Here is a 19,020-nt window from a genome sequence, read left to right as displayed (position 1 = left end):
GAATCTCTTCGTCAAGAAGAGGCAATGCAAAAAGCCACTGAAGAAATTCAGGCTGATATCATTGGGTCTGGAGTAGACCTATCCCAGGTGCCAACTCCTTCAGCCAATAAGATTCTCACTGAAGGTGTTCAGGTGACAAAGGCCACTGTATCTGCAACAGGAGAAATAAAGGTAAACTACAGCTCTTGTGGTAGATTTTAGATGAAGCGACTGGTACAACTGCATCATAAGGTTTTCATATTTTCAAGAAATCCTTAAAGTAGTATACTAGCTCTATATGGGACTTAAAATTCAACAGATATCACATAATTGTGATTTAAATGGACCTGAGAACTCTACAAGGCAGAAGTGTTGTGCTTTACACCCAAGGAAAATAGTGTATTTTTGAAGTGAATGAGGCTGTAAATGATTTATGAATCAAGAAAATGTAATTAATGTAAATTAGATATTTTTTGGTGACATAAGTTATAAGGTTGTCACAGTCAGAAGAGTACTGAGGACTGGAATTGAGGCCATTGGTTGTACTGAATTTGGTGATAATCATAAGTTTTTCAGTTCTTTACAATACTACTTTGCTGTAAGAGGAGATTGCTTGCCAATTAGTAAAATTGAACCCATTAATGTTCTTGCAATAAGAATCCCATGTTTTTTTCCTATGCTAAGGTTGCTAATACTTTAGGAATTCACTTGTTTTTATTATTAGGAATATTTCTGTTTTCTGTATTTCTGTTTTCTGTTGAATTCAATTTGTAAAGATTTATGTTATTCTGTAAAATTTTTAAATTTCCAGTATTTCATATAATATTTCTTAGTATTTTGTTATACTGTTTCGATTGTAGTTTTTCATCATTGGCTGTATAATTTTCCTTCAGAATTTTTATTACTGTTGTCAGTACTTCATAATGCATTACTTCTTACAGAAAATTGACAAAGAAGAATTGGTTGATGAGGCACCTGTTGTAAAGGATAAGGCTGAAGTTTTGTCTGAAGAGCTTCCAAAAAAGACTCAAGAAACAATTGGTCTTAAATCACCAACAGAGGTACGTTGTTTTCATCTAATCCACTTTTTTTTCCCCAGTTGATTAAAAGTGAACCAGGGAAAGGCATATATAGATATATATTATGATTTTTACCACAAAATTTCATATTTGTATGCTTTTATAATGAGGTTTTTTATGCGTTAGTTGCTAAAAAACTAGACATTGGGCCATTTTGTTTGGTTTCTGTATAATTGCCTAAATCTGAAAAAAGCATATGTATTGGAACATTTCAGCTGACAAAAGAGGATCTGAAGGATGTTGAAGGAGCCTTGGAAACATTAGGGGTTGAGAAAAAGAAGTTAATGATCGAGGAGAATGAACTTTCTGAGCTTAAAACAGAATTAGCAGATTACAAAGAGGACATTGAGGACTTTAAAGCAGTAAGTTTTTTTGTTATTTCAAGTTTTTCTCCTAAAAGGGTAAAAGAAAGGTAACTGAAGAAAATAGATACCATATTTTAGTTGTGGGTAAGAGAAATTTAATCAAGGTGTTTTCCACATGTTATTTGATTCAAAAGGTCTTGTTAAAAAAGCAGATTGCAACTTTAAAAATTAGGATGAGAATGTCCAGAATATACTAGTTTTTGTATGTAGAGGTATAAAACTACAAGGTACATGGTAATTTAATTGCATAGTATTATAAGGAGCACTTTTAGAAAAAGGCTTATAGTATTTTATTCTTTATGAATTGGCTTAGCATTTTGGTGAAAAAATAAAAAATTAGGATTGTATGAAATCAGATCTTGAGTTATGAACATAAGGTGATAAAAAAAAAAAACTTCAAAGAATGGAGCTTTGTTCAGATGTTGAATATGTATGATAAAAAGGCTACCTTCAAGTACTATTACTTATTATTTCTCCTCTGCTTGTGTTGACATAATTTCCTATTTCTCTCAAGACTAACTTGGCCAACATTAAGGATAAAATGGTAATCCCTAATTCATGCATTGTATTCCTTACTTCAAATGATCTTTTTGGTAGTCTTGCTTGGTATAGCATTTAATTAGCAAATTTATTTATTCATGCTGTGAGATAACAGCATGCATTGATGAATAACCAGTTATGTTGCAATGCTACGTGATGTTGAGGATTTCGTTGCCTAGGTTCTCTAAGGTGAGGTAGTTTTTTTGTCTTATATGCATTGACTAGGTTTTAAGAGATCTATTTCCTCTAGTAGGTTATGTGTAATCACAAATTTTTTCATTTTTTCTTGACCTTACCAAAATGGCCCACAAACAAAAATGTGAGGGAGGTAACTGGAATTAATCAAAGTTCAAAGTTTTGTCAGTGATATCAAATAATCTGACATTTAACCCTTAGACTCCAGGCAAGTAATTCAGATTGGCAATGAAAAACATATATAAATTTGGTACATGATAATGAGTACAGTTATATTTTTTATTGTATATTCAGAAACATGAAATTAGAAACATGTATAACAAATGCTTTATCAACAGCTAGGTAATACTTTAAGCTTTCAAAGAATGTAACTATTCTCTATCTTAAATTCAGATGGATCAGTATGGGTTGACAATATTAGTAATAGACAAAAAGTCAAATTATTAGTTTGATGTAGGATGAGAAAATTTAATTCAAATGACTCAATTCATGAGTATTCATGGATTTAAAGGGAAAAGAAAATAGGCTAGTCTTGTGGTAACTGCTTGTACCTACAATATTCTGAGTAAACCTTTAGATAATAAAAATCCTAGTAGTCATTAATGCACCATTTTTTCAAGGATTAATTGGACTACATTAGGTGACCCGACCTTATTAGGTAGCATTACTGTTATTGTATTTCCCATAAATGGGTTAGTGCCACCAGTGTTCCTCATGTGGTGCACAGTAGCCATTAAAAGGTATTTGCTTTGCCCTTCACTTTCTGTCCTTTTGCTTTCCATTCCTAATTCCTTTCTTCATTCTTGCTGTCCAGTCTCCCTGTCATTTCATGTGCAACTGGGGTGTTTTCTCCAGATCCTTGTATGTACTTCAACCTTATTATCTAGATCTCTATCTTGCTGTCCAACACACTCTTCATCATCTTTAGGTGCTGAATGGCCAGAAGTGCCCCAGTTCTTGGTGTGATAGCCAGACTATTCATAAATCAGTTAATCAATTGCCACTGTCACTGAAGCTGACATCATTGCCTAATTCGTTCTCAGAGAAACCATCATTATAATTATCATTAGTCCTTGATAAAATTAGGACAAAACTGTTGTCACTTTCATCATCCATAATAATAGACATGACTAGTATGTTAAATAGTACAGACTCCATTTCACCTCCCCCTCTCACTCCCCTCCATATCCTCTGCTTTTGATGGTGGTAGTGAATGAGAGCTTCAATCTGGAAGCAAAACCAAAATTTTAGTTTAAAAGTAAGAAATTTATGTTTAGTATGATTGATTAGATAGTTACATAAATTATTTGTTTTGTTGATGTGCAAGTCTAGTTATGGACCAGCATGCATCCACATATACATGCTAGGTCTGTGTACACATTTGCTATGCAATAGCCCCCACCCCCCTCTCTCTCTCTCCTTCTCTCTCTCTCTTTCTCTCTCTTCTCTCTCTCTCTATCTCTCTCTCTCTCTCTCTCTCTCTCTCTCTCTCTCTCTCAATACGGGGAGACAGAGGATGGAGGGCAAATATGCAATGAGGACATTTTCAGTATTTGTGTCAGTTGTCTTATGCATCATTTGTTTTTGTCTGTCTGGTGTATCAGTGTATGGATTTAAGTACTCTTCACACTACCCTCACAGGCTTTGATGAGCACTGGATAATGTTTGGTCTAAGATGTTAGGAGTGGTGGGATAATAAATTGAAAAGTAGCCATTCTTTTTATTAGTTGATGATGAATCACAAATGACTGATAGGTACAGAATTTCAGAAGGATGTCTCCCATTTAACCAGCAATTTCAGATAATTGGCAAGCCTTTGTACCCAAGCAGATCAGTTTTGGGTGATTTATTGTATATTCCTAATGTTGTTACGTATTTGAAACATTTTCATTAGTATTTTTTTTCTAGGTCTGAAATATTTGGACATCCCAGTCATTAGGCTTGCATTTTCCACTGCACCTCACTTAGCCTAGGACTAGTCGAACAACAACGCCTTAGCAATATTTTTCCTCTGTAATATATTGAAACATTCCCGAATTATGGGAAACAACAGTCAAGTATTTTGATGGTCTCATGTACTAGGTTAACACTTACGCAGTACTCAGCTGATTTTTTGCTCTGGCTGTTCAGTATGAAAAGTACTGAATCACAAGAAATGAATATTTGTGTTAAATATTTCCTTCAGAATACATTCAGTAATGGGAACTGTCACACACTTGCACCACATGCTAGTGAAAACATTGATGCAATGCTATGTCCTGTTTTTATCATCCTGTGTAAAAAGAAAAATGTTCCTGAATTACAAAGCATGTTTTTATGAATTTGGTATCTGACTCCAAATATTGTCCATGTTTCCTATTGACGCAGCAGGCAGCAGATACTATACCACGTCTTTCAAACCCACAACAAAAGCTAATGCTTTGAATGAGGGTAAAGCAAAAATTAGAAAAATCCACAAATTTGACATCAAGAGTCTGATGGTTCTGCCTGATCATGGCCTCACGTAGCATAAGGGTTAAACACAGGCAGTATAATAATTCATCTTAAGGGCAGTATAACTCATCCTAAGGATTTTAATAATGGTCAACAAGAAAACATTTGTTTCCAAAGACAGCCAAAGTTAAGGTGGGATCACTGTTGTATTTAATATTTTTGTGCATAGAGCTTGTTGTTGTTTATGCTGGCAAGTTGCTTTACAGGGAGCTCATTATTTTAGACTTGCTTGGCAAATCCAGCATGACATTGCTGTTAATTTGGGCTAGATGGAAGTACAGTAAACAGCTTATGGGTCATGTAATCTGTGTATGTGGGAAAAATCTTTACAGCATGAATTATAGTCAGAAACTTAATAGGAAATGTCATAGATTGAAATCCTTTAGAGGTGCTTTTAAGTGAAGGAAGTGATTAAAAGGGGGTAGGGGGATATTTCTAATCCTCCATCCCACAAAAAAAAAAAAAAAAAAAAAAAAAGAGAAATGAAACTCCAAACAAAATGGACAAATGCTATTGGAAAACTGAGGAGATGACAAATAAGAATGTTTAGAAAGAAGATAGTTGCATGGCTCTGATAATTACCAGTACAGTAGTCTTGTTATCAATCACACAGAATGCACGAGCAAAACTTTATTGTCGTAGAATCACTCTGTAACTATAATGGAGATATAATGAAAGATTGTTTGATAAGTACAATGAGATACATATTGTAAAATTATTACAAACTAAAAAGTATGGAGTTAATTTTAGTCCAGTAAGTCTTACTTCCTTCTTAAAGCACACTTGAGTATGGTTCAGTTCCTCAGTGAAGTAGTAATCAGCACCAAGTGGATTCTATTCTTTGAACTTTGTGGGCTGATGAATTTTATTAGTTATTTGAAATTTATTCAATCAGTTTCCCAGCATAATGAATTTTTTTTCTGTAGATTACATTATTACACTAAGTCACAGGAATGATAAAATGTTGCGTATGCAACTTACCAACTGTTACATAGCTATAGTTTTTATCCGTTGGCAGCTAGAATTTTGAAAATATGTGGTAGCGGTCTTGTTTTGGCCAGGCGATATCCCCCTGCCCGCTACTTGAGGAGAGTGGATCCAACTCAGCACTGAAAATCAGTTGTTTCTTCCGGCTGGTACTGTCAGCAGTGTTCAGTTACAGCGAAATTTTTTGGAATATGTTTACTTCTGGTTGATGACTTAGAGGTTTTGGTGAAGTACTCCAATATTTTGGTAGGCATTTTGACAATATCTAGCCATATATACAAATTAATTGTCGGAATAGTCACTTTTGCTTTTGAATTAGACCTTGTCTTAGTTTTGAGTTCGTTAGTAATTCGCCATGCTGGATACTATTTCTTGAGGTACTAGGTATTGCAGGAAAGACTGTGATACAAGACTTACTTTTGTGTTATGATCCACATTCAGTTGTTGATACGCGAACAAACCTTCGGTCTTAACAATAGGATAATTTCTCGCGCCTAGCTGGATCCGGTTAAAAAGCAGATGAAAGCAAGGAATCTTGTGATATCTAGCAACACATGCGTAGATCGGGTTAAGAGTGGTCAAGGCCACGCATCTACGCCAGTTGTGATTACCCCTCTTGGCCTTTTTCCGGTTCATTGCCCGTTTCGTTTCTTTTAGTGTGTGTGTGTTTTTACCTGGTATTATGGCTTCTTCTGCTCCTTCTCAGTGTCGGTGTATGTGCCCCGGAGTTCCTGGTTTTCCGCGTTCTCGTTTTTTGGCTTCAGCAGAGACCAACCCTCACATCACATGTAGTAGGTGTCGTTCAAATTTTTGTACAATTACGAATCCTTGCATGGAATGCTGGGCATGGCCTAAGGAGCAATGGAAGAAGTTTTATGGCAAGAGGGAACATCGGAGAGTCTCGACTCTTCCTACTTGGGGAAGGCTTTGCTCCTATTCCCGATGTTTCGTCTTCTGCAGTAGTCGACCCCCCTAGTAGCGTTGTCCCTGCATCTCCTTCCTTTTCTTCCATTGATTTGTATGTGGAAGTATCGGGAGGTCGCCAGGGTAATATTTGTAATGTAGCCCCCTCTTCCTCGGGAGCTTTTTTGGTTCCTAAGAAGGGTGAGGTTTTTTCATCATACTCTTCTCTTCCAGAGTCGGAGGCGTCCAAAATGGCGGCGATTTGGAAGACGCTTGGGCTAGGGGGTACCCCGTCCTTGGAGGGGTTGCTAGCGCATTTTGTGGAGGCTCGCACCCCCCTTCCCGGTCTGGCCAGGCCATCCCCCCTCCTCCTGGCCTCGTCTTCATGGGTAGCAGCAGTCGACCATCTTGTATTGCTCCGCCAGAGTCTGCCGCCGCTTTGAGTTGGAGTGACGCTGCGGTGTCAGCCCCATTGATGATGTCTTGGGGTCCATCTTTGTGTATTCCTCCGCCAGTGGCGTCTCTTTCCCCCTTGCACCAAGGGGAAGCCGTGATGTCACCGCCGCTTGTGACGTCACTCTCATCAATGACGTCTCTCCCAGTCATCTCCTCTGATCCGCCTTGCTTAGCCGTGATGTCATCGCTGCCGCTCGCCCAGTTCGCAACATCTCCCTTCCATGTCTTCGGAGCCTTCTCTGGCACTTCAGTCTGAGGTCATATGCCAGGCAGTGCTTCAGAGGTTGGACTCTGTATTGGATGTGAAGTTGGCTGCCTTATCAGTTGGGAGGACTGGTAGAAAACGCGTTGTTTCATCCCCGCCTTCTGAGAAACTAGCGCTGTCTTCCTCTCCCTCTTCCCCCTCTACGCCTAGTCGGCATATCAAGCGTTGGAAGGCTAAGGACTTTGCCCTTCCTTCGCCTTCGAGGGAGGAACAATGTGGATGTGTTCCCGAGAGTGCTGTACCATCCTCCCCTGCCCGTGCACGTGATGTTAGTGCTCCTTCTTCTCCAAGGCCTATTCGTCGGCGTAAAGATCTGAAGGCGCCTGTCAAGAGGTCGAAAGTAGTGAGAGCACGGATTTGGTGCAGCTGGAGTGTTTGCCTGCCTCTCTCATTGGTGCTTCCAAGAGTTCAACTCTAAGGGATTCTCTGTCTATCTCGAGTGTTCGAGTTTCCCCCATATCTCACGTACGTACTGCTGCCTTGCCTGTGACCATTTCATGGACATGTGGAGTCATCTGTTGAGGTAAGTGATGTGCCTAGTGTTACAGTGGGTCCGTCTTGGAGGCCAATGCTTGGACACAGCCCAGACAGGTTAGTAGGGGTTTCAGACTGTTTGGCTGCTAACCCTTCTGTTAATTTTGGTGAAAAAGGCGCATTAGAAGAGCCTACACACCCTTCTCCTCGTTGGTCTCCAGTGCCAGAGCATGAGGAGGGAGACATGCAGAAGTTTCTGTCTTCCTTTTCGGAAGTTGTTGATTTCATTCGTGGGTTAAACAATTTGGAAAGTAGGACTCAGGCTCAGTTGTCTTACACTCCTTGCTTGGAAGCCTTGGTGGGAGCTACTCAGGACCCCAAATCATCTCTTCAGCTTCCTTTGTCGGGGCACGTTCAGTCGGTCTTGCAGAAGGTTGACGCCTCTGTCTCTGACTGGGATGGTTCACTTCGCTCTAGGGGCTCTTACCAAACTACTAACCCCACCTCTCACGAGACATAGGAAGTACTATGTTACGAGCTCTGCATTTTTGTTGTCACACCACCTTAACCCAGACGTCATTCATCTGAAGCCGGGTTTGACTTTGGAACAGGTGAGGTCGGTGGCTCCGTCCTTGTCTCCGCAAGATGCCTCAGCTTTGGAATTTATGGCGGCCTCCATGTTGCAGAAGGTTTCTTGGCTGGACCTCTGGTCTGTGGTTATTGCCAAGATACCTTCTGACAGGTCCCTTGAAAGGTTGGTGAGTGCCGCCTCGCTTGCCAGTCTATTGCAGTCCGGGGGCAAGGCGTTTTCATATTTGGCTCACCTCGGTGCCAATTTATGGGCTAATCTTCTGATTAGGAGGGACGCGGCTTTGTCTAGGATGGAGAGATCGCTCGACACCGAGTCTTTGCTGGGATTGAGGAACGGAGATCTGTTGGAGTCCCAATTTTTGTTTCCTCGGACAGAACTCGAAAATGTGATAAACCGGCGCCGGGCTGACACCAAGGACCGACGGTGCACCAGGCCGTGTCTAAATCAGTCTCTCGCCCTCGGAGATGTCCGCCTCCTCCTCCTCCCCCAGTCCAGCATCAGTCGAGGAGATCGTCGCCTGGTAGGCCATCGAGGACCTCGAGTTCGGCAGGGCCTTCCCGTTCGACACAGCCTAAGTCTCAAGATCAACGCCCCTTTCTCCCTCATTCCTTTAAACCAAGAAGGGGCCCAAGGGGCAGAGGTCAAGGGGGCTGTCGATAGGTTAGGTGCCTCTCCCTCTCCTGTGCCACGGGTTGGGGGTTGCCTGGCAGGTCATTGGGCCAAGTGGCAGAGTTATGGGGCGGAGAAGTGGGTAGTAGATGTCCATCGGGTGGGATACCTGCTTCCATTCGACTTCTCTCCTCCTCTGTTGGACAAGCCGCAGCTCAGGAAGACGTATCTTCCAGATTTTCTGAAGTTCTTGGCTCTTCGGGAGGAAGTGCAGAAAATGCTGGACATGGATGCGATAGAGGAAGTAGTATGTCCGTCCCTGGGGTTTTACAGTCACATCTTGGTGCCCAAGGTGTCGGGAGGATGGAGGCCTGTGATCGACTTATCCACCTTGAATCGCTTCATCAGGAAGACATGGTTCAAGATGGAGACCCTAGCTCGGTGTTGGCAGCTGTGAGGGAAGGCGACTTCATGCTGTCGATAGACTTAAGGGACACATACTTCTAAATCCCTGTTCGTCCCACATCCAGGAAGTTCCTTCGCTTCTCTCTTGTGGACAAGATCTTTGAGTTCAAAGTCTTGTGCTTCGGGCTGACGATAGCCCCTCAAGTGTTCATAAGGGTCTTCTCTATTGTGTCAAGTTGGGCCCATGCTCAAGGGATCCGTTTGCTGAGGTACCTCGACGATTGGTTAGTCTTGGCAGTTTCCAGAGGGAAGCTGCTGCAGGACAGGGAACGTCTTCTTCGGTTCTGTCTGGACCTGGGCATATTAGTCAACCAGGGAAAGTCGAACCTCGTACCCACTCAAAGGATTCTCTACCTGGGCATGGTCATCGATACAACAGTGGCAAAAGTTTTCCCGGCAGATCAGAGATTGGAGAAGTTGTGGGCTGTAGCGCACAACTTCCTGTCAAAGTCACATCAGTCAGCTCATCAGTGGCAGGTTCTTCTGGGAGTGTCATCTTCCCTGGAGAAGCTGGTCCCTCATGGGCATCTTCATCTTCGGTCTCTGCAATAGAGACTGGGAGAATTCTGGTCTCCGACGGGAGACTCTCCCCTGTTTATGGTTCCTCTGTCTTTGGAAGTGAGAGAAGGCCTTCGTTGGTGGTTGGACGACCAGAATCTGTTGAAGGGTGTCCCTCTGCGTTCTCTCCCACTGGACCTCCTCCTGTTGTCAGACGCCTCCCTCGTAGGTTGGGGCGCTCATTTAGGTGGCCTCATTGCTTCAGGCGTTTGGAGTTTGGAGGACAAGCAGCAACATATCAATGTCTTGGAGTTGTAGGCGGCTTTCCTGGGTCTGAAGGAGTTTTGGGGGAAGGTAGAGGGTCATTCTGTCATTCTCATATTGGACAACACCACGGTGGTAGCCTATGTGAACAAACAGGGAGGCCTGGTTTCCCGTCAACTTCACGCCTTGACCGTCGAGCTTCACCAGTGGGCAATCAGCAATTCGGTAGAGCTCTCAGCCAGGTATACCTCAGGGAAACGGAACGTGGTCGCAGACAAACTGTCTCCGGGATCAGATCCTAGGCACAGAGTGGTCCCTTCATCAAGTGGTGGCAGACAAGCTTTTTCAGATTTGGGGGGAGACCCATGCTGGACCTTTTCACGACACGCTACAACAGGAAGCTGGAGGTGTTTTGTTCAGTGGTTCCAGATCCCTTAGCATTGGTAGAAGACACATTCCAACATCCCTGGGACTACCTGGAGGTGTATGCCTTCCCTCCGTTTTGTTTGATCTGTCAGGTTTTGAACAGGCTAATGATCACAGGGTCTCAGGATGACTTTGGTAGCCCCTCTGTGGCCTCAGGCAGAATGGTTTCCAGATCTGCTGTCGTTGTTGTCAGAGGTTCCAAGGGAGATTCCCCCTTGGGGGCACCTTCTGTGTCAGCCCCATGTGGAAAGGTTCCACCAGTCAGTAGAATCCCTGTCTCTTCACGGTTGGAGGCTATCAAGTATCTCCTCCGAGAGAGAGGCTTTTCTCAGAGAACAGCTGGGCACATGTCCAGCAGTCCGAGGAAGTCAACCTCCGCAGTTTACCAAGGCAAATGGGCGATCTACTGTGATTGGTGTCGTAAACGGGGACTTTCTCCACTCGCGACCTCTATTCAGTGAATAGCAGACTTTTTAACCTTCCTCAGAGATGAGAAACGTTTGTCTGTTTCTGCTATTAGAGGCTACAGTGCGGCACTGAGTTTGGTGTTACGCCTTAAGGGTATCAACATCTCCTCTTCCTGGGAACTTTCCCTGCTAGTTAAGGGGTTTGAGCAGTTGAGTTCTCCTAGAGAGCTCACGCCTCCAATGTGGGATGTTTCCTTGGTGCTTAAGAGCTTAATTAAGAGTCCATACGAGCCCTTGCATCGCTCATCTGACAGGAACCTGACGCTCAAGACCGTTTTCCTTTTGGCTTTGGCATCTTCCAAGAGGGTAGGAGAGCTCCACGGTCTGAGTTATGAGGTGAAGCACACCAGGGGTTGGAAGTCGGTGTCCTTCAAATTTGTTCCGGAATTCGTCCCAAGACCCAAAATCCCTCGGTGCATGATGACAATTCCACTTCGTTTTCCATTCCATCACTGACTGACTTTGTGGGTGGTGATGCTCAAGAGCTTTTGTTGTGCCCTGTCCGGGCCCTGGGTTGCTATCTTAAAAGGAGTCGGCACCTTAGACCAGGCTGCCACAGACTTTTTGTTAGTACAAGCCATACAAAGAAAGAGGTGTCTAAGAATACTATCTCTTGATTGAAAAAGAAACCCACAAATTCACTTTGTAACTTGTTTACTTCTAAGTATTTACATTTAGTTTTACTCCACACTCTAGTACTTTCAGGCCCTTCTGTGGCCCATTCTCAAGAGATGTTTGGGATGTTAGCCTGGGTCAAGGCCCAGCAGTCTTCTGAGAGAAGACTGCGGGGCCTTGACCCAGGCTAACATCCCAAACATCTCTTGAGAATGGGCCACAGAAGGCCTGAAAGTACTCGAGTGTGGAGTAAAACTAAATGTAAATACTTAGAAGTAAACAAGTTACAAAGTGAATTTGTGGGTTTCTTTTTCAATCTTCAGAAGAAAACTGAAAGAAGTTTTTTGTTTGGTAATACTATCTCTTTCTGGATACGGGAAGCCATCAGACAGGCATACTTTACTCTTGATGATTCCACCATCACATCTGCAGGCTAGAGCACATGACTTTAGAGGTATTGGTCCCTCTCTGGCTTTCAAAAAGAACTTGGCTGTACATAGAGTGCTGAGCACTGGTATACTTGGTTACGCCAGTCCACGTTCACCTCCTTCTATCTTAAGGGGGGCCGGCCGGCTAATGCCATTCTTTAAGGACAGGACTTTGATATTCATACCTTAATAAGGTGACTTGGGACATCTCCAAACCGCATATGATTTTCGCCTCTGACCTTCGGTTTTGTGACGCCAGGGCAATTTATCCCGAAAATAACCATTTTTCAAATTCTATCTCCTCCCTTGACATTTAATATTAAGACCTGGGATTACTACCATATACGTATAGACCTGATGTAGACCTCCAATCAAATGAGGAGTTTTTTTTCTAAAAGTCATTTTTTTGCTAGATATGAATTTTTCATTATGGTAAAAAAATAAACCCTATAAATTAGGAAAACAAAATTTATAAAAAAAAGAAGAAACAAAAATTGGAAAAAAGGGCTTCATTTGTTCAATAACTTCTTTCTGAGTTATATACCAAATTCCAATGTTATAGCTTTAAAACTAAGTGAGAAGGTAGATTTTCAAGGTCAATAAGTATAGTTTTGAGGTACGGGCGTTCAAAGTTTTTCTTAGTATTTTTATAACGACAATGTTAATAAATAATGATTATTATGAATGTATATTTCTTTTTTGTGTATTAATAAACCAAAACTATTTTATTTATCATAATTTAATCATAAATGATGATCCCTTTGCTCATATATATCGTAGCTTGGGGCACTGCGTCAGGCAAGACGGGGCACTCCTTCCTATGCAACTCTCTCTCACTCCTTCACTAACTCGGCTTATTACAGCAAATTTTCTTCTTCTGTACGTTACCTAGATGTTTTCCTAGTATTTTCCGTTTTGGCATGATGAAATTCTTGCCGAAACAAAATTAACCAACGTAAATGCAAGAGAATGTCAAGAGGGAGGTGAAATTTGAAGTTGTACTCTCTTTTTACAAAGACAATGTTAATAAATCATGATTATTATGAATTTCATATTCCTTTTTCGGTATTAATAAACCAAAACTATGTTATTTATCATAAATTAAGATCCCTTTGCTCAAAGATCGTAGCCTGGGGGACAGTGTGTGACGTGTGCTTCAGGCAAGACGGGCGCATTTACTTACTACGCAACCCTCCCTCTCTCTCTCTTCACTAACTACGCTAATATCGCATATATTATGATATTCTGTAATCATATTAGAGCAAATTTTCTTCATCTTTATGTTAGCGAGATGTTTTCCTTGTCTTTTCCTCATTGGCATGATGAAATTCTTGCTGAAACATAGATAAGCATATGTAAAAGCAAGTGGATGTCAGAGGTGAAACTCGAACGTGTAGTCTACTTGAAGTCTTAGCTCCTACTGATCATGGTTGAAATCCCCTCTGCGACCCACGGAATCTCTACAGATGCCATTTCTCACAATTTCTTTGACAACAATCATCCAAATTTACGATAACAGAAGAAATATTTCATTTTCTCGTACGGATGAATGTTTTAGGCTTATTGAGCTATGTTTACTAATTACCCTGTAACTACGAAAGTAAGAGGAATTTTGACGAAATATTTCGTATACGTATTCTCAATTGCCATATGGAGCTCCATGAATTTTTTCATGACTGCATTTTTCGCCCTATACCACCATATATAGGGGTTCCGGCCGGCCCCCTTAAGGATGTTGCCCACAGACCTACGGACACGTTTTCCCTGGGTCCTGTGTTGGCTGCTCAACAGGTTGTGTAACTCATAGTTGCCCTTAACAGGGCACCTTTGTATCTTACCTAAGATGATTGTGTGGATGAGAGAATGAGTGAGTTGGCTGGTCTCCTTCTTTCTCTTGTACCTTTCCTTCTTCCTTTGGGCGGTTTAAGGAATAGACAGTCAAAGTTTCTCTTTGGTTCCCTATACAATGGTTATCCCATATATCATTGTACGTCACTCAGGTTCTGAGTGGTTAGATATTAGTTTATCTAGCTTCTCAACGGGCTTCAGTCCCTCTCCAAGAACTATTTCTTTTGAGAGCCGGACTGATGGGTATGCCCCCAGCCGGTCTACTATGTCTTATACCTTCCTCCAAGTATGAGTCTATCCTATTGTTAAGACCGAAGGTTTGTTCGCATATGAACAAATGACAAATTTTCTAAGACAATTTGTATTTTTCATAGCTACAAACCTGAGGTCTTAACGTTATACTGCCCTCCTCTAGCCGCCCCTCTATTTTTTAAGTCATCCTGAGTTGGGAAAGACTGGCGTAGATGCGTGGCCTTGACCACTCTTCACCCGATCTACGCATGTGTTGCTAGATATCACAAGATTCCTTGCTTTCATCTGCTTTTTTAACCGGATCCAGCTAGGTGTTAGAAATGATCCTGTTGTCAAGACCTCAGGTTTGTAGCTATGAGAAATAAAAATTGTCTTAGAAAATTTTTCATTTTGCACCGATTCTAAGGGTCGAATTAGCTCTCCTAATCTGACTTGTGAGGAATGTGATCAGTGGAATAATGTATCTTAGAAAACTTTAACCAGTCACTAAAGTTAGAGGGATTAACAGAGAAAAGCAGCTTTTATGGCTAACAGTAAGTAGCATATAGCTTGTCACAATATTCCTGCTGGAAATGTCTCTAATTTACATTCTGATCAACTCTCCCCATCATTTATCTAACCTAATCCTAACCCTGGCTCCCTTACACCCGATCCCGATGCCAGCCTCGAAGTGCAGGTAGACCAAAACTTTTCCATTGTGTTGCAGGCAATGGAGAAGTTAGGAGCATCTGTCAAAACAAAACATTAGTGGAGAAGGAAGGTGGTGAAGTTAGTGCCAATACTAGTGTTGTAGAGGATGTGGCTGTTTGTCCCGCTGACTCTCCAAGGCAAATGTCCCTGTCAAACTCCCCAGCACCTAGGAGGAGGCATATTGGTAGCCGAAGGAAGGTCCTGTTGTTAAATTCCAGGTTGCGACAGATTGCCATTGGAAAGGTGTCTCTAAGGAGGTGTCTCGTCTTTCATCGAGTGGGTCGAGCTCTGAGGAGTCATCCCCCAGGCGCCAGTGGCACTTTGTTGATGAGTTTTGTCCACTGAAAAGGAGGACTCATAATGTGTCATTTTCTCTTGCCCCTGCTAAGAAGGCCAGTGCATTACAAGAGACCCAGCATCCTTCTTGCAGCTTCTGTGACAGGTCAGAATGCTTTTCACACGACAATGGCTTAGAGGGTCAGTGTAGTGAAAGGATACCCTCCTCTAAGATTTGTTCTTTATCGAGGAAGTCTTCCTTGGGCGTCCAACTGAGGAGTCTGCATGCAGGGAAAGTTCTGAGTGTCTTGGTGCCAGATCTTTATCCTCCTGTGTTCCCTCCTCCAGATGGTTCCTCTGTATTAGAGCCTAGCTCTAAGAAGCATATGGCACCTGGGTGTCTGTTGGTGCCTGTGCGTTCTTCTGTCTCTTCAGTAATTCAAGAGCGCCCCCTGGCACATGGTTTACCTCTTTTTCAAGAGCGCTCACTGGTTCAAGAGCTCCCACAAGTACCCATCGGCACCACTGGATCAGATTTTGGTTGTTCAGCAGTCAACTACTACAGATGTTAGAGCTGATTTCCCTATAGTGTCATAGGGTATGGCTGTCGTGGATCCATCTATTGCAGCTATACAAAGTAAGCTGGACAGCATTTGAGGCTTCATGAAGCATACTGCTCCTCATATTCAGCCACAAACAGCCTTGTCTCCTGTTTCTTCAGCGGAAGAAGAGGAAAGAGATAAGGAGACATACAGCCTACTAGTCACTTCTTTGCTAGTATTTGCTAGCGAATTTCTCAGGCTCCTCACCAGTAGCTCCAACTTTTCCAGAGTCTTCATATAGGAGAGATAATCAAGTAGATTTATTGAAATTGCCTAATCTAGTTCTTTCTTTTTCTTCTCGTAAGGCATTGAAGGAAGTTAACCTTTTGCTTTCAGAGAAAAGGGAACAGGGAAAGGCTAACTGTAACTTCCCACCGTCATGTCTTTTGACTAGGAGACATCTTTGTTCTGAGGCCGGGGAGGCTCTCTCTTTGGGTGTGTCTGCCTCTTTCCGCAAGATGATCAGCCTTCAACTCGGCCAAAATAATGATTTCGGCGTTGGAATTAGACAAGATCCATTTTATCAAGAATATCTAACGTGTGTTCGAAGTAGTGAGCTTCCTTGATTGGACTATTGGCAGTTTTGGCCGCAAAATCAAGGAAGGCTCGGCACTGGATGAGGACTTTTAAGGGCCTTTCAGGAGTAATTTCTTGCCTGGATAAAGGTATCAGGGTTGGTTCCCTGGAATTGGCACCTCTCTTAACGTTGGGCATTCAGAAAAAGAGAACTTGTGTTCTTTCACCACCAAAGAAGTGTCTCGGACACAGAGGTCCGCCCTTCTTTACTCTCCTCTGGATAGTAAACAACTTCTTCCAGAGGATACAGTGATTCAGGGTTGCTTCTTACCTTCAGCAGAAGTCAACACAGGACCTTCTCCATCATTCAATCAAGCGCTTTTGTGATACCACTCCTAGCTCATGCCCTTCTTCCATGTGCGCTAGGCCCTTTCCTGGCAGGGGAAGCTCTAGGTCATTCCCTAGATCGAGGGGAAAAGTACGTTTCACTCCTCGAATCATTAGGAAATCCTCCACCAAAATCCCTGCTTAGAAGTGTGGGGGGGCAGTCCTCCGTGCATCTGGAGGAGCAAGGCTCTGCCAGTTTTGGATGAACTGGGAAAAGTTTTGAGACAAGGCTATGATATTCCTTTCGAGAATGTTCCACCCTTATCCAGCTCTCCAATAGCTTTGACTACCTACTTGGAAAATTCAGAAAGACTCATTGCCCTGTCAAGAGAAGTTTCATCCTTCTTGCAGAAAAAGGCCATAGAGTTAGTAGTAGATCCAGTAAATCCTGGGTTTTACAACCGACTATTTGTAGTCCCCATGGCCTCGGGGCTGGAGGCCCGTGTTAAATGTAATCACCGAATCATTTTGTCTGAAAGAGAACGTTCAAGATGGAAACTAATCACTGTTTTGTCAGCCATATGTCAAGGGGATTGGATGGTGTCCATCAATATGGAAGATGCTTGCTTCCATATCCAAATTCACCAAGACTCAAAAAAGTTTCTTTGATTCGTTTTCAGAAACAGAGTATGCCAATTCAGAGCTCTGTGCTTCGGGCTGTCGACAGCTTCACAAGTGTTTACCCATGTCTTAACCCTGCACCTAGTTAGGATAAGTCTTTCTTTACCTGGACGATTGGCTTCATCGGTCCCAGACAGAGAAGTGCACGGAGGACCTGCAGAAAGCTCTGTCACTGGCACAGGAGCTGGGACTTCTAATAAACTTGAGGAAGTCACAGTTAGTCCGTGTTCCACGTTGGCCGAGTGCATTTCGCGCTCGGCTACCAACCCGGTGGTCTGAAGTTCGATTCTTGGCTCGGCCAATGCGGAACCAGAGGAATTTATTTTTGGTGATAGAAATTCATTTCTTGATACAATGTGGTTCGGATCCCACACTAAGCTGTAGGTCCCATTGCTAGGTAACCAATTGGTTCCTATTCACGTAAAAATATCCAATCCTTCGGGTCAGCCCTGGGAGAGCTGTTGATCAGCTCAGTGGTCTGGTTAAACTAAGATATACTTAACTTTTTTAACAGTTAGTCCATTGTCAGGAATTAGGCTATTTGGGGATAAGGTTAGACTTGGTGGCTTTTTCGGCTTTTCCATCCCCACAAAGAGTGGGGTCATGCCTTTAGAAATTGTATCTTTTTGTAGCCTTTCAAGAGCCTACTGACCACCCTATCCTCGGTAGAACAGTTCTTTCCATTGGGAAGGCACTACATGTGAGGAATCTCCAGTTCTTCTTAAAGATAAACTGGAACAGGAAAAATTTCCAGACTGGTTTGTGTTCAAGGTGGCGTATGAAATATAGGAGAACCTATCTTGGTGGAGATTAGAAGACGGGCTGTTAGAAGGGAAGTCACTTCTCCCTCTGAGCCCCAACCTAGTATGTTATTCAGATGCGTCCAATTAAGGTTGGGGAGCTCTCCTGGGGGACAAGTCTCCGACACATGTAATTCGACAGAGAGTGACACATCAATTTGAAAGAATTGACTGCTATCCACTGGGGCCTGTTGGAGTTCTGCAACAAAGTAGTAACCATCCACTCGGACAGTACAACAGCTCTCTCTTACATCAAGAAACCGGGAGGAATGCACTTTTCTCTCAGTGAAGTGCCAAGAGCCCTTATGTTATTGGCAGATTGGAACCACACCAGAATCCTAACAAGGTTCAAACGGGAAATTCATTGTCCTAGCAGACGGAATAAGCCGCAAGGAGCAGGTTCTTGCCACAGAGAGGATGTTGAACTCCTTGGCATGCCTCGATTTGTGGAGACTATGGGGCAGACCGATTCTAGACCTATTCGCAACATCAAAGAACTGCTGTTTCCTGCTTTACTGCTCGCCAGCCCCAGACACACAAGTGTGGTTGACAGATGCGATGCTCACACATTGGTCAGACCTTTATGCCTTTCCATCATTCAAGATGGAGAGAAAGGTCATAAACAAGTTCAGGTCTCACCGGAACATTTCTATTATACTCATTGCCCCGTTCTGGCCAGCACAGGAATGATTTCCGGATCTACTAGAGCTGGTGGACTTTCCAAGATTGTTACCACAGAAGACCAGTCTACTCAGACAGCTCCACTTCAAATGGTTCCATCAAGGTTTGTCCACTGGCTCTGACCGCATACAGACTTTCTTGACAACTTTTATGAGCCAAAGGCTTGTCAAGGCAAGCTGCGGAAGGAAGTTCTCAAGTGAAGTATACCAGCGAAGTGGGCAATCTTTCGATCCTGGTGCATAACATC

At 42.7% G+C, this 19,020-nt stretch overlaps 1 protein-coding gene across 2 annotated transcripts in view; it reads left to right on the top strand.

The window, feature by feature from the left end:
* LOC135219752 (mitochondrial proton/calcium exchanger protein-like) overlaps positions 1-19,020 on the top strand; it is a 164,095-nt gene that overhangs the window by 115,187 nt on the left and 29,888 nt on the right. Inside the window, exons 8-10 of one of the 2 annotated variants that reach the window (XM_064256796.1) lie at positions 1-171; positions 921-1,040; positions 1,274-1,420. In XM_064256796.1, coding sequence (XP_064112866.1) covers positions 1-171; positions 921-1,040; positions 1,274-1,420 — 438 coding nt within the window. The remainder of the gene's footprint in view (positions 172-920; positions 1,041-1,273; positions 1,421-19,020) is intronic. The other variant, XM_064256797.1, reaches the window with a different exon arrangement.

The sequence above is a fragment of the Macrobrachium nipponense genome, chromosome 1 (assembly GCF_015104395.2).
Source record: "Macrobrachium nipponense isolate FS-2020 chromosome 1, ASM1510439v2, whole genome shotgun sequence".
Taxonomy (NCBI): domain Eukaryota; kingdom Metazoa; phylum Arthropoda; class Malacostraca; order Decapoda; family Palaemonidae; genus Macrobrachium; species Macrobrachium nipponense.
Note: the sequence above shows the minus strand (reverse complement) of the source record. Positions and strands in the feature narration are given on the sequence as shown.